The sequence below is a fragment of the Hippoglossus stenolepis genome, chromosome 20 (genome assembly GCF_022539355.2).
Source record: "Hippoglossus stenolepis isolate QCI-W04-F060 chromosome 20, HSTE1.2, whole genome shotgun sequence".
NCBI lineage: Eukaryota > Metazoa > Chordata > Actinopteri > Pleuronectiformes > Pleuronectidae > Hippoglossus > Hippoglossus stenolepis.
This window is the reverse complement of record NC_061502.1, coordinates 13,886,610-13,914,027: the sequence shown is the minus strand read 5'-3', so window position 1 is coordinate 13,914,027 and position 27,418 is coordinate 13,886,610. Positions and strand designations below refer to the sequence as shown.

Here is a 27,418-nt window from a genome sequence, read left to right as displayed (position 1 = left end):
AAAAACCCACTATAGATTAAAATACTGCTAGATAGTGTATATCTAATTATCTGCAAAATGCACTAAATTAAAAACTACATAAATTTGCTAATTGTGCAATATCAAATGTTTTGGTAAGGATTACGTGAAGTAAAATCGTCATGTGCAAAATCTGATGAAATGTGATAAAAGGTTTTTTTTTCTGTTGCAGCATCATTATCAGTACAATAAGCAGGATTTTATTTTGTTACATTTATCCATGTTATTTAATTATACATTCTCTCATTAATAAAATTGCAATTGAACCAATGTAAGACTTATTCCATCTTCAATAGAGAACAAAGTACAGTGCTCAAAATAGAACCTGATTTAAGATCAGATCTAGTTTCTTTAGAGTTCAGACTTTTAATACATAAACACAGTCCGACAGCTACTGGTCTTAACATGAAGGTGGTTCAGCATTTCCCTGAATACATTCATGAAGCATGTTATAAATATTTATATCAGGCATCATACAGTTGAGCTGCAGAAACAAAAAAAAGCTTGGGAACATTTAACCCTTTTCACATTCACCACCAGAGGGCGGTAGCCAACTGTTGTCAAGGACACTTCCAAGCTGCTTTTCTCTGCCTGAAAAAAAGCAGCTGATAGTTTTGCTTTCACACCAGCTGGAGAGGTTTCTATGTTATTTCGAATAAATAAGTTCTTGAGAGCAGAACAGAGAAAACCACCTAGAGAGTAAAGAGATATAACAAACACAGTCAGAACCAAAGGAAAACATCCAGTTTTACATAGTTATATATTTCCAGTGGATTTCAGGCCTTTCCTGGATGCACTGGAGTAAATTACTGCTTATTCCCTAAAAACATTTCGCTTCGCTCGCCCAAAATAGACTTGATCTCTTCTGTTTGTGAAGCTTTTGCTTACACAGCATCAGTGGTTATTGAGGTACTGTGTTGTCTGGAGGTATATAATTATGGTGGCAGTCAGAAGTGGATGTTAGGTGTTCCTCTGCTTTGTGCTGTGACAGCGGTCTCCCTTAATCCAGTATGACTCTGTTTGCATCTCCGTCAGTCTGGACACGGTCCTCCGGAAGGCAAAGATCTCCTCCTCGGCCGTGAACAGAGTCAGACGCTCCGCTGCATCCTGAAGAAAAGGAGCCGACACAGGGGGTTAGCAGCGGATGCACTCGAATCCAATCCAAACTGAGGATAGTGAATAAAGAAGGAAGGTTTAGAGCTGCAGGCCTGTGATCAAAAGACCAGACTGGCAGGTATGTGAGAGTGAAGATTGTATTAGAGAAAAGACTTAAACTGTGGGACTTATTCTCAGCGAAAGTTTCCTCAAATGATAGAATATGAATATATATGAAAGATTTAAATAAAACCTCAAACTGAGCAAGTTGAAAGAGTCACATCTGTCTATTAGGCTCAGGTCAGGTTCGGACACAAAAACCAGAAAGCTTGTCAGTTTTGGGTCGGGGCCAGTTTCTTTCTCTTGGACGCAGACTAGTTTGGATAAGCGACAAATACAACAAGTTAAACAACACACATCCTGTATCCTTATGTACTGTGTGCATCCTTACTGAGGGGCTACAAACTCATGTGAACTGTCTAAGACGATTCAGTGATGTGATTTTTGGGAAAACTCAGGTTTGTGTTGATTTTGACTGAGGATGATGCTTTTCCTGTCGTTCTAACGTCTGTTGCAGCAGACGTCATCTCACCCCGCTGAGCCCCAGGTCGTCCAGCAGCTGTCGGTCCTTCTCGTCGTCCCCCCCCGTGTGGACAAACAGTCGGTCTAAAGGAGCGGCCGCCAGCAGCACCACTCTCACCTGGGACACATCAGACAGACACAGTTTGTATATGGATGCAACTCTCTATATTATTAATGAGTAGATCTGCTTCCTGTGATCAATATTAAATGAAAGCAGTAAGCCGTTCATTCATTGGCTCGGCGACAGTACTTATATTACAGGCTCATTTGAGGTTTTTTATTACAGTCCTGAGATGAATTAAGTGAATATTGACTTTTTTACAGAATCAAATTTCTTTCTTTGACTTAATATGGAACTGATTGATAAATGTACAGTGTATAGAAAGTCAGCTAACGTGAGGCTAACATGGTAACGAGAGGTAAATATGATGTGTTGCTGTGCTGAATGAACATTTGATCAATATCTATGTCAGTTTCAGCCACAAACCTTTTATTAGCATGCGTAATATAAAATATATAAACGTTTTAGTATATAAGAAAGACTTCAGATAGAGTGGAGGCTGATGTAGTGGTAGATTAGTGCCCTCACATGTTAAATAGAAATCGGAATTTGGAAAAAAACACAGAGGCTGTAAAGAACGTGTGTTGTATTTATGTGTTTAAGCACATTGACAGCACATACCATCGAAAGTCAAATGATAAAAAATGTATTCGCACATTAATCATAAAAAGGTCTACATTGGATAAAAAGTATAATGTTAGGCACAAAAGTGCAACATTTAACAAGCTGACATTAAAAGGTGATGGTAAAATTATGTTCATTGCTTTACAGGGGCAGACGTCAGCAACACCAACATTTCTGTCGATTTTCTGAGTTGTTGTTCAGACTTGAGGTGGCGTTCGGGAATACATTTTCCCCATTTTTCCCCGACACCACGTGAACGTCCGCCGAGTAACAAGCCCATGAATACCTTGTTGTCGTAGAAGTTGTCTACGAGGATGGTGAAACGTCTGGCCTGGTCCTTCAGCTTCAGCGACAGCACTGGAACGTGGCGGATGAACACGGTGTCAAAGAGCCGCGCCATCTCCAGGTAGTCACTGGCACCAAGAGGCTGGAAAACGACGACAACAACAGTGCAGGTTACACACCAGAGTAAAGCTTCTAATCTACAGCAGCACGTCACAATATATATATATAACACGCAGACAGGATTTTTGCAGCATCTACACTTGGCCTGAGTGCCGACTGTGCAATGTCGGCAACTTGTGCAAAAGATTCAGGCTGATGTCATTTTAGTCCCTGTCCTTGGTTCTTTGCCATTCAGGATGATTGCTCTCAAAAGTGATGTGGATGTGCCAACACATGTCGAGAGAAGCCTTGAGGCTGGGATGCCTGCAAAAGCCCACGGCTGCTCATCAAACTTGAGACTTTACACACACACACACACACTGTAGATTACTGTACCCCGCCGCTTTATTTGAGGCACAATGGGCTCAACTATTCACAAAATTGTCAATAGACTTGCTTTTTGACATTGAGCAGAAAATGGGACTGAGATGGAGGGAAGGTGATTCAGTTCGAGAGCAGAGGCTTGGACAATGAGTAGGCAGAGGAGGGAAGAGACAGAACACAGAGGCAATAAAGAGGCAGGAGAAGTGCTTTGAATCTGCGCAGTTTTTGATTAGTGATGAGTGGATTTTGTGAGTGTGCGTGCGGGAGTGTGTGCGGTTGCGAGTCAAAAAAGAACGAGGGCGTCCTGGGGTTCTCAGGTGGTCCAAAATTCATTCTGTCTAACTGGAATATCTGGTTTGAATTCAGTCAGAGGTCGTTGCTCGTGTTTTGTGTCTCTCAAAAAGAAACTGTTGGACTAAGAGTCTGTGATAGATTCTTGTGCTTCTATAATTCTTTGTAAATACTTTAAGAGAAGTGATTATAGTTAAAGATGGTGTTATGTTGAGTTTTGTGCGTTTCAATGAATCTAATTTGGATAAAAACACTTACTCTGCCACACAGCTCATCAAAAGTACAGTCGGCGATGGAGCCGCAGGTCCTGTCCAGAGTCACATCCCTGCCCAGCACCGTGAGCACCCGAGGACCTGTTACTATGGAAACACATACACCCGACGGTAGTGGTGACCCTCCAGTCATATCACATGTACAGATGAGTCACTACGTTAAAAATAAATCTATGAAGGATGGAAGAATAAAAGTTCATCTCAGATAACGTATAAATGAGAAGTGAAGATTTTCATCGTCTTTCTTATTCAACAAAAATGAAAAAGGATGTTTGATGTGGAACAAAAACAAGTAGATTCATATATTATTGCAAAAATAAATCCAACGATATCAACAAGTGGTTCCTCACTACCTCCGCCAGGAAGGTTATCTGTTGCTATTGATATGACGTCATAAATTGACACATTTTACTTTTCCTTTAACTTCCTTACAGCTCTCTTGTGTTGAAGCCAGATCCTGAAACAGTGCATCCAAGAAGGCTTCGGCACCAGTTTCCTCTGTGCTGCACACACACGCGCACACACACGCGCACACACACACATACACACACACGCGCGCGCACACACACACACACACACCCGCACGCGCACACACACAACACACGAAACAGAGGAGAAATAATAGGATATGAAATTAATAACGCTGAAGTGTTCACATCAAACGTTGACATCGAGAAGAGCACAGGGAGAGCGAGGGGAGAGTGCCTTTTCACTCCAGAATGTTAGGCTCTAAACACGAGCATTAGGCAGTGAACGCTCGGCTAAATGAGATTTTAAAGTGTGTGTTTGTGTCTGTATGTGTGCTTGTGTTTTAACTCCAGGTAAAAGGGTGTGATGCGCTCTATTTACATACAGTGAAAAGACGAACGCACTTGAGAGCTGCAGTGCGCCGATGAGCAGCAGCAGTGTCATTCATGCTGCTTCTGCCTGCCTGTGTGTGTGTGTGTGTGTTTTCCTAGCAGCGTATATGAATTGGGGAAAATAGAAAACTAGCTTTTTAAGCTCCACCATTTTTCTCACATCCTATTGATTCCTCTTTCGTTCTTTTCATGGGTCTCTCAGGATAATGTGGGTCTTTATAAATCTCCCAGTCTGCTTCTCCCCATTTATCCATCTCTCTGCACTTCTCTGTCTGTCCTTTAAAATATCTAACTCGATGACATGCAAACATTTCCTCTGTGTGTGTGTGTGTGTGTATGTGTGTGTTGAGGATACAGGTTAAAGTTGACTCTTTACCAGATGCACCTCTGAGCTGGACTGCAAACAGAGGTGCAAATGGAGGAGATATTAGTGCATACGTGTGCATTTACTCACTTTTTCCACCATAAACTGTGACCTTGTCAGGATCAGTAGACCCCATGGTGTGTGTGTGTGTATATATATATATATATGTGTATGTGTGTGTGTGTCTTACAGGTAGTACAGTTTCCCCGACACAGTCTTGTCCTGCCTCCTGTAGTCAATCCCACTGTTCAGGCAGATGGTGTGGCAGTGCTCCTGTACACAGACACACAGACACACACACAAAAACACAAATACACAAAAACACAGTCTGTAAAATCTGTCAAAAGGGCAAATATTCCATATATTGTGATTGGATTATATTATGTACATTATTATACTTTTTATTCCTTGTATTTTATAGAGTTTAAGTTGAATATAGGCGTATATTTTGTATAGCGTGTTATGTGTCTGATGCATTGCTGCTGTGACACAGGAATCTCCCACTTTGGGATCAATAAAGTACATCCATCCATTCATCCTTCAAAAGTAATTATTAAAACACTGGATTATACTAAGAAGAGATGTATTCTTAGTATAATCCAGCGTTTTATTCCATTTCTCATTCATTCATTATATGTATAATACATATAATATTATTAGATTTATATTATAATATTTAACACTGCAATAATAATATGGGTCAATCTAAATCTGACATAATCATCTAATATAGTTCTTCCACCAAAATTAAAAAACATCAGCTGTGAGAATTTGCTGCTCTTCTAACGTGACGGCATCTTTGGGTTTCGAACAGTTGAACAAGGGTCACGTTTTGAATTTCACCTTGAGCTTTGGAGAATGAAGTTTATTTTCATTTGGCCGAATCTGGGGAAGAAATGGGCAGAAGTGAAATATGTAAAGTGTGTATTTGAAACAGGAAAAGTGGAGAAAATGTGCAGAAGATGATATCAGGTTATCTGCCATCATGTTTTGATTGTTGTCCCTTCATATCTGAATCAGTGCTTTTTTAACAGTGATCTGAATTCTTGAATTTCTAATACATCAGATTTTCACTTTACAATCCCATTGGACATACCAACACTTTTGTTTCTTTTTGCTTTGCTGTTCTCAGATGAGAACTTTGTGTCGCTGCTTCATTTGGTCACCCTGACACCTCTGAGATCATGCGTCACTTCTCCCCGGTTTATTGAGATGATCTATTGTTCCTGTCGCTGTTCAAAAATCAGACTTTTTCCAGATGGTGTAAAACGTCAACAGGATTCATGTCAGCGGGTGCAGCACAAACTATAATCATCTCTGCCGCTCCATCAGAGATAAGAAAGGAATTGCGTATCATCCCCTTCCGAGCCATCACCTAGCTGACTGAGTATTCCTGCGACAGCTCCGGCAAATTATGAAATCAGTGAATTTCTGCCACTGGCCCTCTTAAGCTGCAGGATAATTAGTAATCATCACAAAGCAAGGGGACGGAAATACTCTATTCTTCTCCGCTGTCAACTTTTTATCTCCGTGTCCGCTCACACAAACGGGGTTCCCACTCTGAGCCAATTGGCTGAATCAGGCTTAATAACAACCTGACAAACTCGCCCTCCCCCACGCACAAAAGGGAGGTGTCATTTCATCAACCTACTGTGACCCCACCAACGGGTAAATAGTCCCTCCAAAAAGAAAAAGAGAAGAAAAGAAAAAAAAAAACTTGTCACTATCGCCGCCACATCATTAGAGTCTCAGTTTGTCTTTTCTCCTGCCATCTCCTGCGCCCTCCCTTTGTGCAGCGCCTCTACCTACGGAGGCAGAGACTGCTGATGCGTTTCTTGACGGAGGCGCGAGGTGCAAATAAGCGAGGGGACAGAAGGAGAAACACAATCAGTGATGATGATTCCATTGGTTATTTATAATCAGATGAGGCTGAGGCCCCGCGGGTCATTACTTGATTATCCATCTTGAGGGGATTGTCAAGTTCTCACTCCTCCAAGATTTCATCCGCCCACACATTGTGGTCCACCCACCCCCCCCTCCTCACACAGATCTAGACAGTATACTTTGCATCTTCGCCTGATCTCCCTGTCACTGTCCCTTTAGCTTATTCTGTACAAAAGACCAATACATTATAGCAAAGTGTAAAATGCCTGCACTGTTCTGTCTGGTTCTTTGTGCTGAAACGATCAGTCAATTAATCCGTTGACTGATTAAAGAATAAATCTTTTGATTAAATTAATTGCTTTATATCTATAAGTTCTTTGAGATTTGATCTTACTTCTCAGTGTTATTTTTGTAAAGCATTGCGCAAAACACACACCTGTTTATGTACAGAAAGTTTTATGGAGAATCGGCTCTTAGTCTCGCTCTTTAACTAATTTTAAGTTGTAGTTCACTGATAAGGTCAATAACAGATGTAAACTTTGCAGTATTAATACTGAAATACTGTGAATTTACTGAAGTAACAATCACTGCTTTATGTTTTTCTATTAATATGTCAATACTCAAACGTCTCATTTTGGTTTCTTCTGTTTGTGGCAGCCTCTCTGTTTAGCTCAGTGTTAAAAGTTTTTTAGCTCTCAGAAGAAGTTTTCTAACTTTAATCACTAGGGAGAAGTTGTAAAAGGGAGTATCAGTCTGAGTATCAATTTGACTTTCTAACTGATTGTGAAACTGAGGCTATACTGTTGCAAAGACGTATTAAGTGTTAAACATTAATTTAAGGAGGATTGATAAAGAACAGGCCGGGAGTCAATCGACATTAAACTAGCAGATTGGGTTTTGCTCTGTTGTTCAGACATATTCAAATCAAATCAATTTCAAGACATTTCCTCAAACTCCAGGAGGTTGTGATTACAGATTTTCACCATTTTTCATATATTCAATATTATTAAAAAAAACTGATTCAATTGATAATAAAATATTTGCCGTAGCTGTAAGCTCACCCCGTTAATTAACATGAGTTATTTGTGCTGTTGGTGTGAAAACTAGTCCAATAGGTGGAGCTGAGTCTCTTGAGAGTGAGATGACAGACATGAGAATCAGAGGCTCTTTAGAATAAAGTCATCCGAACACATGTAGCTCCAATCGTGCCATTGTCCTAGCTGTCCACTGCTCCCTCAGGACAGCCGTTTAGCATGAAAACAGAGTGGCTTTTTCTTTTTTTTTTTTTTACGCCCCTCTGTGCCCACTCCCTCGACGACATATCTCTCTCCATCCTTTGCTCCTCAAAAAGTTGCTTTTGAGTCTTTTCAAAGAGCGCGGTGCCATTGAGCTGCAACAAAAGCCAAGGATAGCTGACTATTGGGCCCTGATGAGGTCCACTCCCTCATTACCCGGCAGCAGAAAACATTTGATGCTTTTTTTTTTTGTTTGGCCCGGAGAATTGACCAGGCCTCAAAGAAATGCAGGGTGGGAAGGCTGAAAAAGAGACGAAGGGGGGAAGAGAGTGAGAGAGAGAGAGGGAGAGTGAGAGAGAGAGAGAGGGGAGGAGGGGAGAGGTTGTCGTTCATTCAACCGTGTGTGTCTTACAGCCTTGTGTGGAGGGACTGAAGAAAAGAGGGAGGGAGGGATAGAGGGGTCGAGAGAGAGAGAGAGAGAGATGGGGGAGAAAAGAGAGAAAGCTTAAAACACACTGCCTTTATGCTGGCAAGTTCTGGACGACTCTTCTGACATCAAAGTGTTTTTCACTAACTGGGGAGCTGCCGTGTGTGTGTGTGTGTGTGTGTGTGTGTGTGTGTGTGTGTGTGTGTGTGTGTGTGTGTGTGTGTGTGTGTGTGTGTGTGTGTGTGTGTGTGTGTGAGAGAGAGAGAGAGAGAGTGAGAGTGAGAGAGAGAGTGAGTGTGGGGGTGCACTCGGGTGATTTTATTCATTCTTGTGCAGTCGGGGGTTTACGTGACAATGTGAACACCCTAATTACACCTAATGATCTATTCCCTTAAAGTGTGACCGCCTTGGGCCAGCCACGGTTTGTTCTGCGGGGTCGTTCTCACAACCTCCCCCTGCCTCGGCTGCTCCTCTTGGGGAAACATCTTTTGAGCTGGAGGCCCCACCTTTCGTGATCCAGGACCCCCACTGGACCCCCCACCTCAACCCCCCACCTCGAGCTCTGTGGAGGCCCCCACAAAAAACCCGAACTCGGTCCGAAACTCAGGCAGAGGCTGTGCTTCCTGTACCTGGCCAACAGGTAGATAGCATTGCACTCCTCAAATTCACGAGATTTCGTATCTATCCCTCTGGAGCCACAAAAACCTATATGCAGAAGTACATTTGAATACCTGTATACAGACTATGCTGGGAACACTGGTAGAGATATATTTTAGATGTGGGACAAGGAAGCGCTGGGACAACTGCACATATTTTAAACCTTGTTTTGAGTATGGGTATCAACCTCATCAAAATAAAGTTTTGCATTGCATCATGTGAAACTAAAGCTGCATCTTTAGCTCCTGTGCTGCTGCTGCTGTCTAAACATGTGCAGAACTCACTTTTTTTTTATTTCAAAGAATAAGATGAGATAAATATTTATTAGTCCCACTACAGGTAATTTAACATAATGATTTTGTTTAGTTATCATAACTGTAATTTTGCTTTAACATGTATACGATTAATTAACTGAGAAATTCCTAAAATTTGACTTCAGAAAAACTTGAAAGTACATTAACAGGTTTTTATACAATAAAAAGGTATCTGCAGCAGTGTTGACTTCATAATTATGATATTCTAGTAAAATGTAGAATTTCCCAGAATAAAATTTGCATCAACTTCACCAACAGCATCAACAATAGGTATAAAAAACACAGTTTGTCAGCTACCCACCTCCATTTCTTCATAAATTTCACTAGATACAGATTTTTATTTGGATCTGCACCAAATTGCACAGACTCATAAATATCAGTCCACTAAACATCTCTTCCCCCCCCATCAAGATCGATTAATTATTAAAATGTTGAAAAACGCTCACAATGCTAGAGAAAGTGAGAAAGAACATCTGTATTCACACCAAAATTTGACCTTTTTTGGTTTAAGGACAGATAATCTGTTAAAACTTCAGCTTCTTCAGCTTCATGGTGTTACAAAAGTGAAAAAAGGGCAGAAGATCAACATCAAATCTAAAAGAACCAGAGCGTGTGTGCGCATGATTACCCTCATCTGACATGTGCACAGACTTTGTGCAAAAAACAGGGAGAAATAAAAATCAGTTTGGCAGCAGGAAATAAGCCAAGGTAACTGAATCAATCCCAATGCAGACAATGAACACAGAGCCAGAATGAGCTCCTCGTGTTGAAAGGGAGAAAAATTGATTTGTCATGTTTTTAAAATCGTTTCGTTTTTCAGAGGCAAGAGACGACGAATGTGAAAGAAGTGCGCTGTGCCCTCGAGACGCACACCGAGTGGCACTGCCCTGCCATTAAATGCTCGGGAAGACAATGACAGTCATCAAATATCAACATCCATTTCGATTTGACCTGGACTTGAACTGGTAGCAAGCGCTTCTCTCTTTTTTTTTTCTTTTTAAACCAAGGTCTTCACCGGAGCACCGCATCCCTCTCGTTCCTCAGTTTCTCCTTCACCATCATCCTGTTTTCATTTCTTTTATCGCCACACAGCAATTACAGCATGTACAGAGACACAACAACAGGAGAAGGAGAGTGGATTAAAAGAAGAGTTTAAAACAGCAGGAAGCCCAGAGATACTCAGGGTTGTTGTCATGTTGCCCCCCCCCCTACAAACACCCACAACATCGAAACCCCCGGGAGACCCTCCTGCAGCACTGCGGCAAACTGCAACCGAACACGCCGAGGGGGGGGGAAATAAAGTCACTATTCTGCCACAGAAATACAGAGACCTGACCTTGGGTGAGTAAAGCCAGCGAGCGGAGCAGGGTAGTGATGGAATAAAGAGCGGGAACAGAGGGGTAGAGAGAGGACGGCTGATGAAAAGTGAAGTGGAGAGAGAGGACGGTCTCTGAGAGAGAAAGAGTGTCTTAGTTACAATACTGGCAGTGTCCATTAAAGGAAAAAAAAGAAAAAGAAAAGCCCTTAAACCCTGTATTTTACCGAACGCTGAGCTTTGCCATACAGAGAAAGAGAAGGCGAAACAAGTGAATAGATTCCCTGATGGAGTCTGGAGTGATGCTAAAAAGGACGAGAAATTACAAATGGCTGCGTGAATGGAGAAACTAGTAAACATACTAAAAGCTTTTGAGGAGGAGGAGAAGTTGTGTGATGTCCATGCCTGGCAAGTGGATCTACTTAAAAAAAATGCTGCCTGATCTGACTTCTTATCTTTAAGATTAGGAAGTTGGATTATTTTCGGGAGGAGGATGGGGCGCTGGGGGAATAAAAGGGGTCCCAACTAATCAGAAGTCAACGGTTAAATAAAGACCTCAGCCGAGGCGTCCAGAGACGAAGGATTAACCTCTACCGCTCCGGCTCAGGTGACAGGGAGGAGAGGTCAGAGGCTATTTTCTTTACTTTTCAACAGCCCCATTGAAAGAGGCTGGGGCCTGCGCACAGAGGAGCGAGCTGCGTCAGGAGCCACACCGTCAGTGCCTGCGAGTATTAATTCAATCTATTAAGGGTCAGCTAGTTAGCAGCGTGACCCCGCTAAAACACGCTCCAACTTTACAGAACAGGTCGCTATAGAGAAGCCATCGCACCCCCCACCCCCCACCAAAAAAAACACCCCGAAAACCAGATGGCCTCACAAAGGGGAACATGGGACCCTGAAAGAGAGGAGGTAGTGCGGGGCAGAGAGGGACAACAGGCATTCAGGACCTTGATGAGGGTGGATTAGAGAGGGCAAGGGTGCTGCTGGGTGAGTGGGTCGGGAGCAGGGTGACTCCGAGGCCTCCCCGGTTGTGGCACATTCACGTTTGCGTGTTTGAAGCTCAGGTGGCCCTGAGACCGCCTGTGGCCAGGATGCTGCAGAAGAATAACCCTGAGTATGTGACGTGACAGGTAACAGGTTCACGTCATGGGATCATACTGGTGTTGAAACTGTCAGGAATAGACTAGTAGTGGGGATTTTAGGCCAATAAGGCTCGTCAATAAAGTCGAATTTAATATCCTTCAATCATGTTTGTGAAAGGTTTTGCAAAGTGTATGTAGCAACTGAGTTTTTAATAGCAGAAAAAGTATTAATCTTAACCTATGTACCTAATTTGCTCAGATGCTACACCTTAAAGACATTCATGTGCACATTATTGCAGTTGCATAAAATAATGATATATGCAAAAGTAAGTGTAGAATTGAGCCCTTTGCTTACTGTACCTCACCTTTTCAATGTATAAGTGTTTAACTTTTGAGGAGTGGGCATGGTGAGGGACCTATGACTAATTGTTTCCTCCTACCCCCTTAAAAAATGTTTTGCATTTATGTCATAATCTGCTGCCGTGGGATACTGCTCACCTATTTCGATTGAATACCAACAAAAGGTGCAAGAATGCTTCCCTCCTCTGTTGCAAAATGCATGACAACAAATTATTATGCCACTATTTATGATCACGATCACTCCAAGCACATCAATGATCATCTGAGATGCAGGCGAGATAATGGCGCCACCTGCTTAAATTGCAAAGTAGATTTTTTCCCGCTAGAAATGCTAACTGCCGTATCGCTCCTCTTTCCTCTCCTCTCCTCTGACTCCCCCCCACCACCCCTTTACTTTTGAAATGCAAGCAGTCTGGGTCAGTCACTCTGCCCGTCCGCCCACGTCCCATTCACATTACCTGTGCTTACTCGCTCGGGCTCTTTCCATCTCTCCCTACCTTTCTCTTTCTTTCCCTGCGTGTGCGAGTCTCTCAGTGATCAAAGACAGCTTTGTGACACATGTGCGAGGCATCCAGGAAGCAGAAAACATCAAACCACCGAGGAGCAACTCGCAAAAAAAAAAAAAAGAAGCCATACAGGGACACATGCGAGCGTGTGTACGTGTGTGTGATAAACAAGTGAATAAATTAACCAGACGAGAGAGAGATGACTTTGTCTCTACCTTCAGCACGTCGATGAAAGGTAGGAAGGTGTCCCTCTGAAGTCCGTTTTTGTACAGATCTGAAAGAGGAGGGGAGGGCCTGTGTTAGAGCTGCTGTTTAGCCTCCTAATAATGTCATTCCCCCGCCACAGATTGGCAAATAAAGTGTCTATTGATGAACTGAAGGATGGGTGGGGGAGGCCCGACAAAAGCACTGGGAACAGGGGGAGAAAAATGGATTTCTCTACCGGCAGCGGCAGCAACATAAAATTCATTACATTCCCAAACAATGGTGGCGAGAGAAAGGACTGTCGCCTTTTCAGCGGGGACAATGTCCACAGCAGCTCGCTGAATGGAGGTTTCAATTAGCTCGGCTGGAACAAATTACATCTGAAGTAGCATCCCTGATAGACAGATAAAACAGATAGGGATTCACACACAAACACAAAGACACACACACAAACACACACTGATGTTTAAGCTCACTCCAGCTGCGAATGCAAACAAGTGGTCGGTGGTTGTTGTTGATGTTTGGGCTCCAGCTTACTACAGTAGGACTCCGACACTGTGATGGACTGTGCTGCGTGGGAGACGTGAACTTACATGAGAAGATCAATTGGACTCACGTCTGCACGGTAAATACGAAGCTACAACTTGCAGCTCGTTATCCTCACTCACTCGAGACTGAAAATAAACTAGATCTGCCTACCAGCACCTCCGAAGCTCATTCATTTCTCATTCTTTTCTAGTTTATTGTGGTCAAATGTGTTTTAATGCATTAAGTTCAATCATATAATATATTTGTGGCTAAATATATAAATTACGTGATGCCATTTACCACACTGGGGGTAAAATATGGGAAATGCTGCAGCTATATATCGATCAACACCCAAAATACCAGACTTTAAGTAAGGAGACAGATTTTACGAGCTATTGCAGCGACCGACAGGCTGAAAGAAAACGTTGAGAGAACTTGACTGATCAGGCATCACTGCTACAAAACCCATCCCCAAGGTTCCTGTACTGCCCCACGGACAGGGACTAAAAATAAAACCTGGATTAAGACTCTGGTCCCTATGGCCGAGAGACTTGAAACTAGAGATAGAGAACACAAAACTCCTGTGAAAATGTAAACTGACCTTACAAGATCAAGTGAGTAGTAGACTCATTATCTCATAGACTTCTTTTTGCAACAAGTGGAGAATATAGATTTCAGGCACTTTCCTTTGAACAGTCTATTCTTTGAGTTTGTGCAGAGCCAGGTTAGCCATCTTTATGCTATGCTAAGTTAATGACAGCTTCATATTTACAACACAGACATGACAGTGGTCTCGATCTTCTCATCGATCTCTCAGCATAAAAGCAAATGAGCAAATTCACCAAAATGTCCGACTATTCGCTCACATTACAAGTTATTTCATATGAATATTTACCACGAGGCTGCATTTAGTATTATAAAGTGATGCGTGCAGGACACCGTCAATTAAATTATGTATTCAGAGCTCAGTCCATTAACATAAAGTGGATGTGAAGTCCTGTGAAAGTGTTCCTCTCCTTAAAGACGCCATCTTCCCTCCCACTCCCCATCTCATTAAACTCTATTAGTGCATAAAAACAACAAAACACTGCTTTAGACATTCTAGCAGAATCCCATCTCTAAATTCCGCCTCTAAACACATCCAGAGCTTTTTGCTACCACCATCTCCACATCAATAAAGGTGGGAAATGTATGCCTTTCATGTCTGGTTGTCTCTTTTGGCTTTCAGCGTTTCCATTAACCATGTAATTAATACCAAGTAGGCTCTCTATTAAGTTTTCATGGTTTGGCGCTTTGTTCTTAATAGCTAGTAAATATCGGAGGCGTGCGTTTTTGTCTACGAGAGCCATCTTGCTCCGTGCCCACTTACGGATGTGCGACATCTTCCTGGAGAAAGGAAGACGTCAGATGGCACATCATGCATTTATCTCCACCTTGATCAGCGTCTTCCTGCAGCCTCACTCCGCTGGGCGCTAAATGCAACATCAAAGTGAAGGTTGCGTCATGTGTCTCTGCAGGTGAGAGCTGCATCAAAAGTTCCTCTCGCTCTTTTTTCCTCTGGTTAATCGTCGTTAATAGGAAGCAGTTGGTGCGGTCCTGTTAAAGCTCAATTGATTCTTGCTTGGAGTTCAGCACTTGGATAAATCTATTAGGTTAATGATGCGGGTGGATGTTAAAACAGCCTTCGAATGTGTTGATGTTAGTTTGTCACAGGAGGAGCAGAAGCAGTGACTGAGGATCCGGGAATATTATGTATATCCTGTAGCTCCAGGGAGAATATCTTTACTGTTTACTGAATCGTTAAGTGGACCTTTAGGGAATATTTTACTGTTCGTCTTTGCTCTCTCAATCCTGAACTGAGCTTTCTATAAAACCTAGAATTCCTAGCATGCTTGCATCTGTGCCATAAAACACAAAAGATGCCTGGTAGCAGTCAACCCTGACTTACAGTGCCTTGCATAAGTATTCACCCCCTGGGACTTTTCTACATTTGTCATGGTATAACCACAGATTCAAATTTATTTCATTGGGATTTTATGTAATTGACCAACACAAAATAGTCCATCATTTGGAAGTGGGGGGAAATATTACATGGATTTCAAAATGATTTACAAATAAAACTCTGAAAAGTGTTGAGTGCATATGTATTCACCCCCTTTATTGTGAAACCCTAACAAAGATCTGGTGCGATCAATTGCCTTCACAAGTCACATTTGCAAGTCACAGAATTAGTAAATAGGGTCCACCTGTCTGCTACCAGATAATACATCTTGAGAGTTGTAATACTGAACAAACAATCAAACCAAGGAGCTCACCAAACAGGTCAGGAATAAAGTTGTGGAGAAGTATGAAGCAGGGTTAGGTTATAAAGAAATATCCCAAGCCTTGAACATCTCACGGAGCACCATAAAATCCATCATCAGAAAATGGAAAGAATATGGCACAACCGCAAACCCTCCAAGACAAGGCCGTCCCACGAGAGAAATCAACAAAGAGAGGAGCTGCTCACTGGAATCAGACAAACAACGCTGAACCAAACGTTTTGCCACAAGCCATGTGGGAGACACAGCAAACATGTGGAAGAAGGTGCTCTGGTCAGATGAGACCAAAATTTAACTTTTTGGCCTCAATGCAAAACGCTATGTGTGGCGGAAACCCAACACTGCCCATCACCCTGAGCACACCATCCCAACAGTGAAATATGGTGGTGGTAGCATCATGCTGTGGGGATGCTTCTCTTCAGCAGGTACAGGGAAACTGGTCAGAATTGAGGGAAAGATGGATGGAGCCAAATACAGGGCAATCCTTGAAGATAATCTGATGCAGTCTGCAAAAGACTTGAGACTGGGGCGGAGGTTCATCTTCCAGCAGGACAATGACCCTAAACATACAGCCAGAGCTACAATGGAACGGTTTAGATCAAAGCATGTTAATGTCTTAAAATGGCCCAGCCCAGACCTAAATCCAATTGAGAATCTATGGCAAGACTTGAAAATTGCTGTTCACAGACGGTCTCCATCCAATCTGACTGAGCTTCAGCTTTTGCCAAGAAGAATGGACAAACCTTTCCATCTCTAGATGTGCAAAGCTGGTAGAGACATACCCCAAAACTTGCAGCTGTAATTGCAGCGAAGGGGGTTCTACCAAGTATTGACTCAGGGGGTGAATACTTATGCATCCAACAGATGTCAACTTTTTGTTCTCATTATTGTTTGTGTTACAATAAAGGTATTTTGCACCTTCAAAGTACTATGCATGTTGTGTTGATCAAATGGGAAAAGTCTATTTAAGTCTATTTGAATTCCAGTTTGTAACAGTACAAAATGGGAAAAAGTCCAAGGGGGTGAATACTTATGCAAGGCACTGTATGTGAACTTCTCATACCACGATTTATTTTCCTAACATCTACAAAACTACTTGGATTTATAATTTGAATGATTAACCGACAGACTGTAAAACAGGAAACTGGAAACAACTTCAGGCTGAAAGTAAAATGGCCACATACATACACAGTATGTTGGAGAAGGGATAAGGAAAGTGTTACATTTTGATGGAGGAAGTAGTATTTGCTACTTTCAATGTCCATCTTTCTATATTTCTTTCGATATGTTTATATATTTCTATGTCAGTGCCGCATTTGGAAGAACTTGCTGGTGTTGGTTCAATCTTTCGGCCTGGCAAAAATATTCAGGTGGAAGTAAATGAATGGATTCACCATCAGCATAGATTAACTAGAGACTATACATTAAAACTTTCCCTTTACTTTTAATTGTAAACCTTTTAAAGTTGTTTTTAGTAGTTCTGGAATATTATTTTCACAATAGACTCAGCTTTGAATAGCAAATTAAGAAGATTAATGCTATTACAGTATAACTGATGGTTGAAAGCAAATGAAAAGTACAACACATATGTCCTCCGACCCTGGCTGTCCTCATACCGTCGGGGGGTCTGTTGGACGTGGCCACCACCACCACTCCGGTCTTGAACAGCGTCTTGAACAGCTGCTTCAGGATCATGGCATCAGCGATGTCAGTCACCTGAAGAGAACCAGAGAAGAAGAAGCACATTCATGTAGTGTATAGTTTACCTTTTTCTTGCCACACTGCACATGTGTGTGTGAGTGTGTGTGAGGTCAAACCATGCTATTAACACTTCATGTTGATTAGTGTCATTCAGGTGTGCTCATTCAATCCTTTGTGTCTGGTCATGGCCATTCACACGTGCACACATCCGTGCACACCTAAACCACTTGAACTGACTGTAAATGGTCACAAAGCGGCTTTCTGCTGAGGACAAGTAGCCGAGGCAGAGCGGCGGACCTGAGGCTAATCAGCTGAGCAGACGCGAGACTGACTGAACGCAAGCGAGAAAACAAGAGGGAGAAAAACAAGAATAATAAAAAACGGAGCAATGCGAGTCCAGACTGGGGTCACGACGGCAAACAAAGCTTCCATCCAAGATGAGCATATACAGGCAGATATAAAAAACGGTGTGTGTGTGCACAGTAGACAAGGCTTTACCAGGTTATACTAAACTAAACTCAATTCAACCGTCCTTTGCCTTTTTCATCGACATTATTTCCATGAGTCCACAATAAACAGCGGTCAATGACAGCACCGCAGCAAGGACGTTTACGAGTCGCTGGCTGTTAAATGAAGAGCTCTGACCTTTCTATTCATGATCCAGTGCTCTCATTTTGTTCTTCGTCTCTCATCTCGCCCCCTTTCACCTCTGTTGTTCTTTTGAACATCCATGAAGGGAGAAATCATGTTACCATGTGACGCGCACTCATCAAAGCAGCACGTACAGTATATAACACGCGTGATTACGCATGATGACAGACTGGCACAATAAGAAATTTATTATTTTAAGCTTTTATTGTCGCTTTCATTGAAATTTAACGTCATAAAAATGGGAACGAGACGCACATCCAAAATCCAAAGGGGGCTAGATCAACAAACCATCACAAAATGTTTGAAAAAGAGAAAATCCACACACCTAAATCCTTTAACAGGAGATTCAGGTTTCATGCAAATTCTTATATATTGAATACAATAATAAACTACAATAGCATTCCGTAGAGCAAGTACCTCCACCAAGGCCCAACACTAGTCCCATTAAATTCAAATCAAATTGCTAATTTCACCCACTCATAGATATCAGTCCTCAAAATATGCCAGATTTTTTTATCTAAATCCTTGAATCGTTCCCTCAGGATTTATGAAAATGTCAAAATGTTATGGCTTCTTCCCTGAACCATAATGCATCCTTCCTTGGTAATCTGTCCTGTAGTTTATATGTAAAGCTGCTAAGTAACAAACTAAAAGGACACTCAGTAGAGCACATATCTCTGCCAAGGCCTGAAAGCTCCTTGATGAAACTATATATAAATTCACTAGATCTGGATTTATATTTAGATCTGCACCAAATTGTATCAGTAAAAATGCCTCATTCTTTTCCATCAACATCCTCACATTATTCTCTGAAACATCAATGAAAATGTCTAATAACGCCCTCGAGGTTCTTCTCTGACCCAGAGCACATCCTTCCACTGAGTTTTGTGGTAACCTGTCAAGTATATCTGTGCAATTAAAACAAACGCTGATGGAAACATAACCTTCTTTGGCGGAGGTTCCAAAGATTTCCTCTAATATGATTCAACTATAAAAAGGATCTTCTGTTACAGACTTATTGCTGCATGGTAATATCTAACATGGTGGTGAAAAATGACGACCCAGTAACATTGATGAATATTAAACTATTGACATTTGAATTGACGCTGAAGTTACAGTTAACATGTCACATTATTGAATGAAACCTTTTGAGGTTTAGGATGTGTCGGATAAAAAGGAAAGGACTTCCCAGTGATGCATGCGTCCCGCCCTCTCCTCTTACTCCCTCTTACCTATTTTTCTGTACATAACAGGCACTTCTGACGGCCATACCCACAGCATATGCCTCCTTTCATACCCTGGAGAGTCTTCTGCTTTTGCTTATTAGCCTCACTGCCCTTGCCAATACTTGATTAACATTTGTGTTAAAGCCTTGATTTCACTAAGGAGAGGTGGCTAGGGACATCAAATTAGTGGGTGTGCGCGTACGTGTGTGTGTGTGTGTGTAATGAGAAGCAACAGAAAGCCAAGGCTGTGTCTCTCTCTGAAGGGGCCCCCATTTCCTCCGACCGCAGGATTTTATTTTCATTTCAAAAGACTCATTTAAAAATGACCTTTTATACAACCTGGATTTGTTTATTCATGTGCCCTCAACATGGGCATAGTGTGAGGGGCAATATTGATTGCTGAATGGGTAAGGGGAGAGGGAAAGAGAATGGGTACCCACAGAATGAGAAAGGTGGAGGGGCCTGATGTTGCACTTGTGGAGCACAAAAAAATAATGGTGCAATCTCCGTCCGCCAATGCTGATATTTAAATGAGCATCCAATTACTCAAGCGGCTGTCAGTTTGCGGCGAGGCACACGGGTGCCAAATTAAACCTCTTTTGATGTTACACCTCTTTATGTACACAACCTATGAGCAATTTCACAGAGGCTGCACAGTGACTGAGGCCCTGAGACAATGACGTTCAAGCGCTTTCTTCTCACTCTTCTTCGTCCCTCCTCGCTCTCTTCCCCATCTTTCCATCTCCGACCTCTCAATGGCGAGTATTCATTAGGGGAGCCGGGCGGGGGGGCCGTAAAAGGAGGGAGGGGGGCTACAAATTACTGATAATGGCACGGCGCTAATGAAGAGAATGGAGAAATGTCATTAGCATTTAAGAGGATAAGATCCATCTGACCCGCCGCCGCCAGTCGCTTTCTAGCTCCACTCACTTAAGGAAGCAGAAGAGCGACTGATACCCAGAGCCTCATTTGCATGGCTGAGTGGAGGAGGATGCTGATTGGTATAGACCCTCGCCACCCCCCGCCGCACCCCATCGACCCCCCCTCAACTCTCGCAACCTCGCAACCTCTTGTTTATGCATCACAAACAACGTGCACATGTCTTCTTGTTTCCCCCTCCATTCACCGGTAGCAACAGTCGACGAGCGAGAACAGCGAGGCAGGCGACGGCAAACAAAACAAATCAATGAGAACGCACAAACAAGCGGCGCAGGTTTAAAATGTGAAAGACGGGTGGATGAAAAGGAGCTGCTCTTGATCCTCGCAGATGCACAGAGAGTGATTAGAGACAGAAAGCGCACCTTCCGTGACCTCTGACCCCCCCCGGCATTAACTGTAATGATATCAGCGAGAGGAGCGATGTGCTGCAGACAGATGTGTTGGCTGCTGATGACAAAGACAGAGGCGCACGTCTTTCTCTGCAGCGGAGAATGAGTGGTTACGCGGCAGAGAATGGAGAGAGCTTCAGTCGTGATTCTCTCTCTGACACGAAACCGGTAAAATAAAGAGAAATCTGCAGCACTAATGGCTGAAGGTGCCTTTTAGTTGTGTGTATTTACTGTACAAAAAATACAGATGACTTGGTTGTGAAGGTTTGGGAGAAAATGTGAGCGTGTAGACAAGCAACCGGAGATCATTGACTCTGCTGACAGTCTGCCACATATTAATCCTCTGTATTAAATTACCTCTTTACTATATGCTACTACAGAGAGAATGTTGTGCTGCTGCTGGAAGTCATTGTGCAATTAAACTATATTCAAAAAGCCCACTAGATGTCCCCAGTCCTGTTTTTGTGGGGACATGATGACCAGAAACCCACAGTTGTCCAGACAGGAAAGACACCAGCTGGGACAGTGATCAGAAAATCTAGTATAAACGCAGATAAACGGCTTATCAACAAAGAAGAATCAAAAATAATGTTTTGTTTTTTTAACTGTCAAATAACCACTTTCCTCAAAATTCTTGTGTGAGTTTTTGCCAAAGTCTATTGTCCAGGAGCTTTCATTGGAATGGAATCCACACATTCATTTTAATAACATGAACAATATCTGCTCTTGGCTTGCTGTTGCACCAGCATATTCATATAAATGTATTTTGAATGTGTCCAAATAATTAAGCCAGCACATGCTGAAAGATAAACATCTCATCCCATTCCTGCTGTCGGTGTGAATTAACTTTGTTTTACCTGGAGCAGCACGATCAAACAGAAGAATTTTCAACATAAGCATTAACATCCTGACATTTTTTTCTATTTACAACTTCAATAAACCCTCAGTAGTTCAGGGGAGTAGGAGGGGAAATACTAACTTTTTGTGGATGTCCAACATGAAGACTTTTAAATAGAATCGCTTTTTAACAGTCGTTTCCCACATGGAAGAAAGAAAATCCTTAAGAATGGTCTTTCCTGTTTGTGTATGCAAACTTGATTATCTTTTAAAATTCTTGTTATCTAGTCTTTTATTAGCTACTAGTTTATTTATCAGCATCAATTAATAATTTGCACTAGTTTTATGCTACTGTTTAAAAAAAATGTGTGCAGTTGATATAGGGCTGGGTGATATGGCCAAAAATCATATTAATATTTTTTTTTTTTTTTAAATCAGTCGATATCAATAATTATCATGAAAAAAGTCACATTGTTATTTTAGTTTAAAGACAGTTTTTGGCTCCTGAGTGAAGGTTGTGGTATATCAATATATATTGAACGTATATTATATTGCTATTGCTGATAATTATATTGTGATAATTATTGATATTGTTTTATTGCACAGCCCTAAGGTGATCAAATTTGAATCAAACACTCCGAATTCATATCGTCTGTTTGCTTGGAGCTAACGTTCAAGAAGATTTTAACAACTGGCTTGTGCGCACACACACAAAGACACAAACAGTGCATGCAACACACTCGCTCACCTGAAACTCGTCAAAACACAAGAGGCAGGTTTCGTTGCTGATCTCCATGGCAACCGGCGATATGGGGTCATAGGTGAACATATTCCCCAGCGTTCGTTTTGGCAGGCTTTGTCTCCTCCGATGGATCCCTTTAAGCAGTACACAAACGTCAGGCACGTCTTAAAGCACACCTGCATCGGCAGCCCAAACCCGCTGACAACACTGAATAAAGCAATAATTTCACCTGTATGCATAATGGTAGACAATTAGCAGCGGGGCTTCAGGACAAACACCGAGATAAATATAGGATCTGGAGCGAGCGGAGAGTCAGAAAACTTCCGTGAAGTCACGAAAGCCAACCTTGAGTAGTTAGCACAGTGGAGTGGGAGGAGAATACTAACTTTTGTGGATGTCTAGCATGAAGCCATTGAAGTGGACTCTCTTTTTACTGTTGTTTTCCACGTGGGAGTAAAACAGATCCATGAGCATGGTCTTCCCTGTGCCTGAAAGGGAGTGACAATAAGGACAAAGTCATTTTCTCACTTATATCCTCATCTCATAAATCTTTTAAGAGGTTTAGCAGCATATAAAATTCCTTATTAATATGTATTTGTGTGATAAAAATCAATGTTCTAAATGTGATCTTACCAACATCTCCATATATATAGAAACCTTTGGGTGGTCGTGGATTGGGCTCTTCCTTCTGGAGATAACAAAAGGAAAAATAAGGTAAAAACTACAGTGAGCTTGTGTTATATCAGAACTTTTAACAATTGCTCGTCATTAAAAAAACAACAATGCATAATAACAGTTAACCCCAAATCACCGGGGTCATCCAAAAATTCATGCATAGATTAATTCCCTCTTAAAAGCACAAGACAATATAACGGGTGACCTAAATAAACTGCGTTATATTCATTACCATACACAACTGAATCATCGTTTAATAAACAAAGTATGCTGAGGCATTAAGCCACCACTACAGTGTGAGGTTTCACATTCTCCAGACTCGCCCACTGCAGGGGAGGAAGACAAAGGGGATCTAATCAACAAGACAAGCCAGGGTTCCCACGAAAGAAAAGCATCATCAGAGGAACAATGGGGGGATTTGTCAGACAAAACGGAGAGGACTGGATGAGGCTCCATACAAGATGGAGTGGACTTGTCTGTGCAGTCTGTTTAGCGCTGCTAATTGTGATACGGTACTGTTGCATTGAGGTGCTGCTGGAAGTCATTGTGCTGCCTGCCTCCTATCATCAAAAGATCCTTGCTTCAAAAAAAAAAAAAAAGTCTTCTGTGTGACCGAGCTGAGAATATCGAGTAAAGCCAAATAACTCTAAAGAGTTCCAGAGCCACGTAAACACATGCATCAGCTGGAATATGACATGTAATGATAACTTGTGGCGTATTTATATATTCAGGAGGACAAACGACAGATTTATTACACAGGATTTATAGAGTGCGGTTGATGATTCTCCCTCTCTGTAACTGGGCAACGCCAAATAGCTTTGGAATTAACTCAGCACTAAATGAAAGGATTGTCCTCTTAAAATTTAATTTAGTAAGTATTCCATGGGGACGGGACTCGGTGTCCACCGCACAAGGAGCACTTGACTCTGGTAAACGCAGACAATGGCGGATGAAAACTAAATGAAAAAACAAACTTGTTACCCATCCTCTCCCTTTGCCCTCTCCCCGCTCCTCCCCTTCATCTCTCCCCCATCCACCCCCCTCCATCCATCCGTCTCTCCATCCACCGCCTGTCCTGTGCCGGAGTGAAATATTGGAAAAGCAACAAGCCTTTCCTGTCTGCTCTGGCATAACAGTGTGTGACTTCTCCCTGACTTCCCAAGCTGCCCTCTGGCATGGTGGGGTAATTGTCAGTAATGGCTGGAAGCCATTCTGCTTCGGCAGAGTGGAGAAGGACAAGGCTGCCCCTCAGCCACTCTGTCTAGCTGAGCTCTGTGGCCTTGTCTCACCTCCTGGTGGAGGATATAGCCTGGCACATGAGTGGAAAGTTCACATGCAGGACATGACCACTTTGGCTTTGAAATTACTTCAGGGAAACCTGCGTTTGAACATGTTTATCAACAGCCAGAGACTCCGTGTCTCTCAATAGGAAGGTTAATAGAGCGGTTTAACGAGTCGAGGTTTAACTGATATAACTGTACCATCCTGCTGGAGGCCGACCGTGTACAGGACGACTCCATGATGCAGGTCTGACTTGGAGAGTGCGGCTCCCACCAAACAATGGCCCATTGTTAGCCGACCATCCGCAAAACCACGCCACATTGGGTCAATATTAAGTCAAGTGTACTCTCCTCACAGACTTGGTCAGTTAGTGAGGACAATGGCGGCACTTTCACAGAGAGAACAGACACCGAAAGGACAGTGGTATGACCTGATTCAAGCCAGAATAATTGCATAAGTACTGCAGTCAGTGTGTGTGTGTGTGTGTGTGAGAGAGCCGGCGCAAGAAATAAGGTGCAAAAGGAGAGAGGGGGGGTGTTGATAGCCTCACACCAAAGTATTTGTCAGAGTCCCGAATCAAAAGCAAAAAGGACAAGAATGGCCCAGACAATGGGGATCCCCTCATTACTGCATGGGGATGGTGAGAGAGTGAGAGGGGTGCCGGGATGGACCCAGCGGGAGGTCTGCCCTGCTGCCTTCCAAAATCTCTGCCTAACCCTGTGTGTTTGTGCCAGCTCACCAACAAAAAAAAACACTCCCACCACCAAATACTAGACAGTCAGCTCCCCTGACCTAAAAACAACAACAGCCCCCTACATTACGCCGTTCCAAAACTCACATGCACAATACACTTCCCAGACCCCTACCCTCCCTTTGACCTGAGCCCCATGGCCACCATCAGCGATACAACTCAAGTACAGTGCCGTGGCCTCTGGGAAGTCCCTCCATATGTTAGACGTCAATGGGGCTTTATAACAGAACCGGAGTCCAGATGCTACACTGTTTAAAGCCTTTAAATAAAAGCCATGATGTCATGTAAATCCTAATCTGTGTCAAAAATCACTTTGTTTTCTAGCATGTGCACTATTTTTTTATTTCCACTAGTTTTATTTGAGCACCAGAATATTTTTGGGGTCTTTTTATGTAGGCACTTCTAAGTTCATTATATAGAGCCCTCATAAATTCCCACAGTGGAAAAAAAAGTGACCGTCCCTTAAAAAACTATTCACTGACCCAAAATGTCAACTTAAGAGCTGTTCCATAAGCTTTCAACAGAATCACATGGTCTTCATTCATGAATGGAGTTTGCTCAGTCGTCCGTCACATGGATCTGTTGATGTACTTGTAGCGGAAGGCAAAGGAAGAATTTCCCGTACAGGACTGTATACGACAAATAAAACACTTTGAACTTGAACTTTGATATACAGGTTCAATAGCTGCGATAATATCATCCGCATTAGTTTTGCTGTTATCTTATTATCTGATATCAAGCCGACACGTTCAGGATAATGAAGCAAAGTCCATGTAACGATGAACGCTCTGTGTCATTAAATGAAAGCTCTGGAGGAAGCTAGTAAGTGGACCTTGAGGTTGGATTGAGAGTGGTAGTTGTGTTTCAGTTAATTAACTACTGAACATATTGACTGAGAAATTCCCTTTATTTTGAATATGGACTCATTTTGTTTTCCCAGTTGCATATTCTGTTTCAGCCGATAAGTTCTTACGTATTGATTAAATCCTATTGCCATCCATATACTGTGATCTCTCCCTCTCCACTCATAGACTGGCAGCTGGGCCGCCCTCCTTCGCTCTCTCTCCAATGTGAAGCAGTAGTAAACAGTACGGGGGGGTTAACACACGATAGGTCAACTCCACATGTCAAACTGACAGTGAGACAGGTAGTGCTTGTTGCTCTGGGAGTGTGTGTGCACATGTTTCATAGGAATCACATCATAAATCCTGGCCAAATGTTTTAACATGTATATCGCCAATATATTAGCATCAGATTTATCATATGAGTCAGTATAGGCACAGACCTCCATGAATCCAGTACTGTTGCTGTACTTCTTCAGGTCGTGTTGCAGCTGTTGCAGCCGCTGCAGGACAAGTCTCTGCTGAGCATCTTCCCTCAGGGATCCACACTGAGTGAGGTGATCATAGTGTGCAACACAGTCAGCAGATGATGATGAAGAGGAGGAGGAGGAGGAGGATGAGGTGCATGTCCTCTGACTGATGCGACCTGGAAGCATTTCAACAAAAGACACGTGTTAACTTGCTTTTAAAAAAATACCCTGATTCCATTAAAGTCAATGAATCAGAGTGGACAGAGAGTGCGCTAAGGTCAAGATAATAACCCAGAGGGTATTTGTGATGGTGGCAGCACAGCCACCTGCACTACATAGGAGACGCTTTAACATCTTAAATCTCACACAGAGACTTCATCGTTCACCACAACATGAGGCAGAGACACGCACCTTTCCCCGTGCGACTCACTGACGGGCTGCAAATCCTCCTGGAGCCAAGAGCCGAGTCTTTGAGGAAACATTTCATGAAGCATCTGAGCGCTGCAGGCACCGTGGAGGCCGCCATGATGTTTTGAAACGCTGAAGCTTTATTGACATTCCCTGACACATACAAGACAGGACAAGGGATGCAGGGGAATTTAAATGCAGCACATCCTGAATCAGAAATCATTTCTTTGCATTAAAAATGATGGCGGTGGAATAACAAAAACACATGTATGTGCATACAGAACACTGCTTTTATAACTTCATTATATATTTGTTTATTATTATTATTATCATTATTATTATAATTCTGAGTATTATGCTGGTTGCTTTCTAAGTGGAGCTCTTTTCTTATTTCAAAATATCTTTTACAATTAAATTATCTGCATTATAATAAGTTCCAGCCTGTTAATCGCTTGTATTTTTCATATATTATGAACCATAACAGTTTTAGAGTGTACACATACATATATACATATATATATAATATAAACATGTTTATATTGGTAAATAAAGTAATGTGCCCGCTGGCGAGTTGTAAACAAACCGAGCAGCAGGGGTCCGGACAGCGTCAGGTGAGTCTCAGCTGATCGGAAGTCATGGTGACAGACGGAGCGATGCCGGAACTTGCTTGATTTGCCTTCAAAATAAAACGAGCGGTTACGCTTTACAGCCTTGTAAAAGATCAAAATGACACCAAAA

The 27,418-nt window shown here is 42.4% G+C and overlaps 1 protein-coding gene across 2 annotated transcripts; it reads right to left on the bottom strand.

Annotated features, from left to right (window-relative positions):
* Nucleotides 1-204: 204 nt before the first annotated feature.
* afg1lb (AFG1 like ATPase b) lies at nt 205-27,303 on the bottom strand. 2 transcript variants are annotated; one of them, XM_035144655.2, is made up of 14 exons: nt 27,264-27,303; nt 26,684-26,833; nt 26,246-26,448; nt 22,887-22,941; nt 22,640-22,741; nt 22,260-22,387; nt 17,385-17,484; nt 12,931-12,989; nt 5,126-5,208; nt 4,144-4,214; nt 3,698-3,798; nt 2,667-2,807; nt 1,706-1,813; nt 205-1,184 (listed from the first exon to the last, which is right to left on the bottom strand). In XM_035144655.2, exons 2-14 carry the CDS (start codon nt 26,796-26,798, stop codon nt 1,107-1,109), a joined length of 1,344 nt encoding a protein of 447 aa, XP_035000546.1. In that variant the 5' UTR covers nt 26,799-26,833; nt 27,264-27,303; the 3' UTR covers nt 205-1,106. The 2 variants fall into 2 exon arrangements, with proteins under 2 accessions (XP_035000546.1, XP_035000545.1); XM_035144654.2 differs by having other exon boundaries at nt 205-1,125.
* Between the last annotated feature and the right edge of the window lie 115 nt (nt 27,304-27,418).

Excerpts from the sequence above, each read along its gene's own strand:
- afg1lb (XM_035144654.2), bottom strand. The coding sequence starts at position 26,798 with ATGGCGGCCTCCACGGTGCCTGCAGCGCTCAGATGCTTCATGAAATGT. Across the intron at positions 26,449-26,683 it reads AGTGAGTCGCACGGGGAAAG|GTCGCATCAGTCAGAGGACA; the intron begins GTGCGTGTCTCT and ends AAATGCTTCCAG. Across the intron at positions 5,209-12,930 it reads CTTTCATCGACGTGCTGAAG|GAGCACTGCCACACCATCTG; the intron begins GTAGAGACAAAG and ends GTCTGTGTACAG.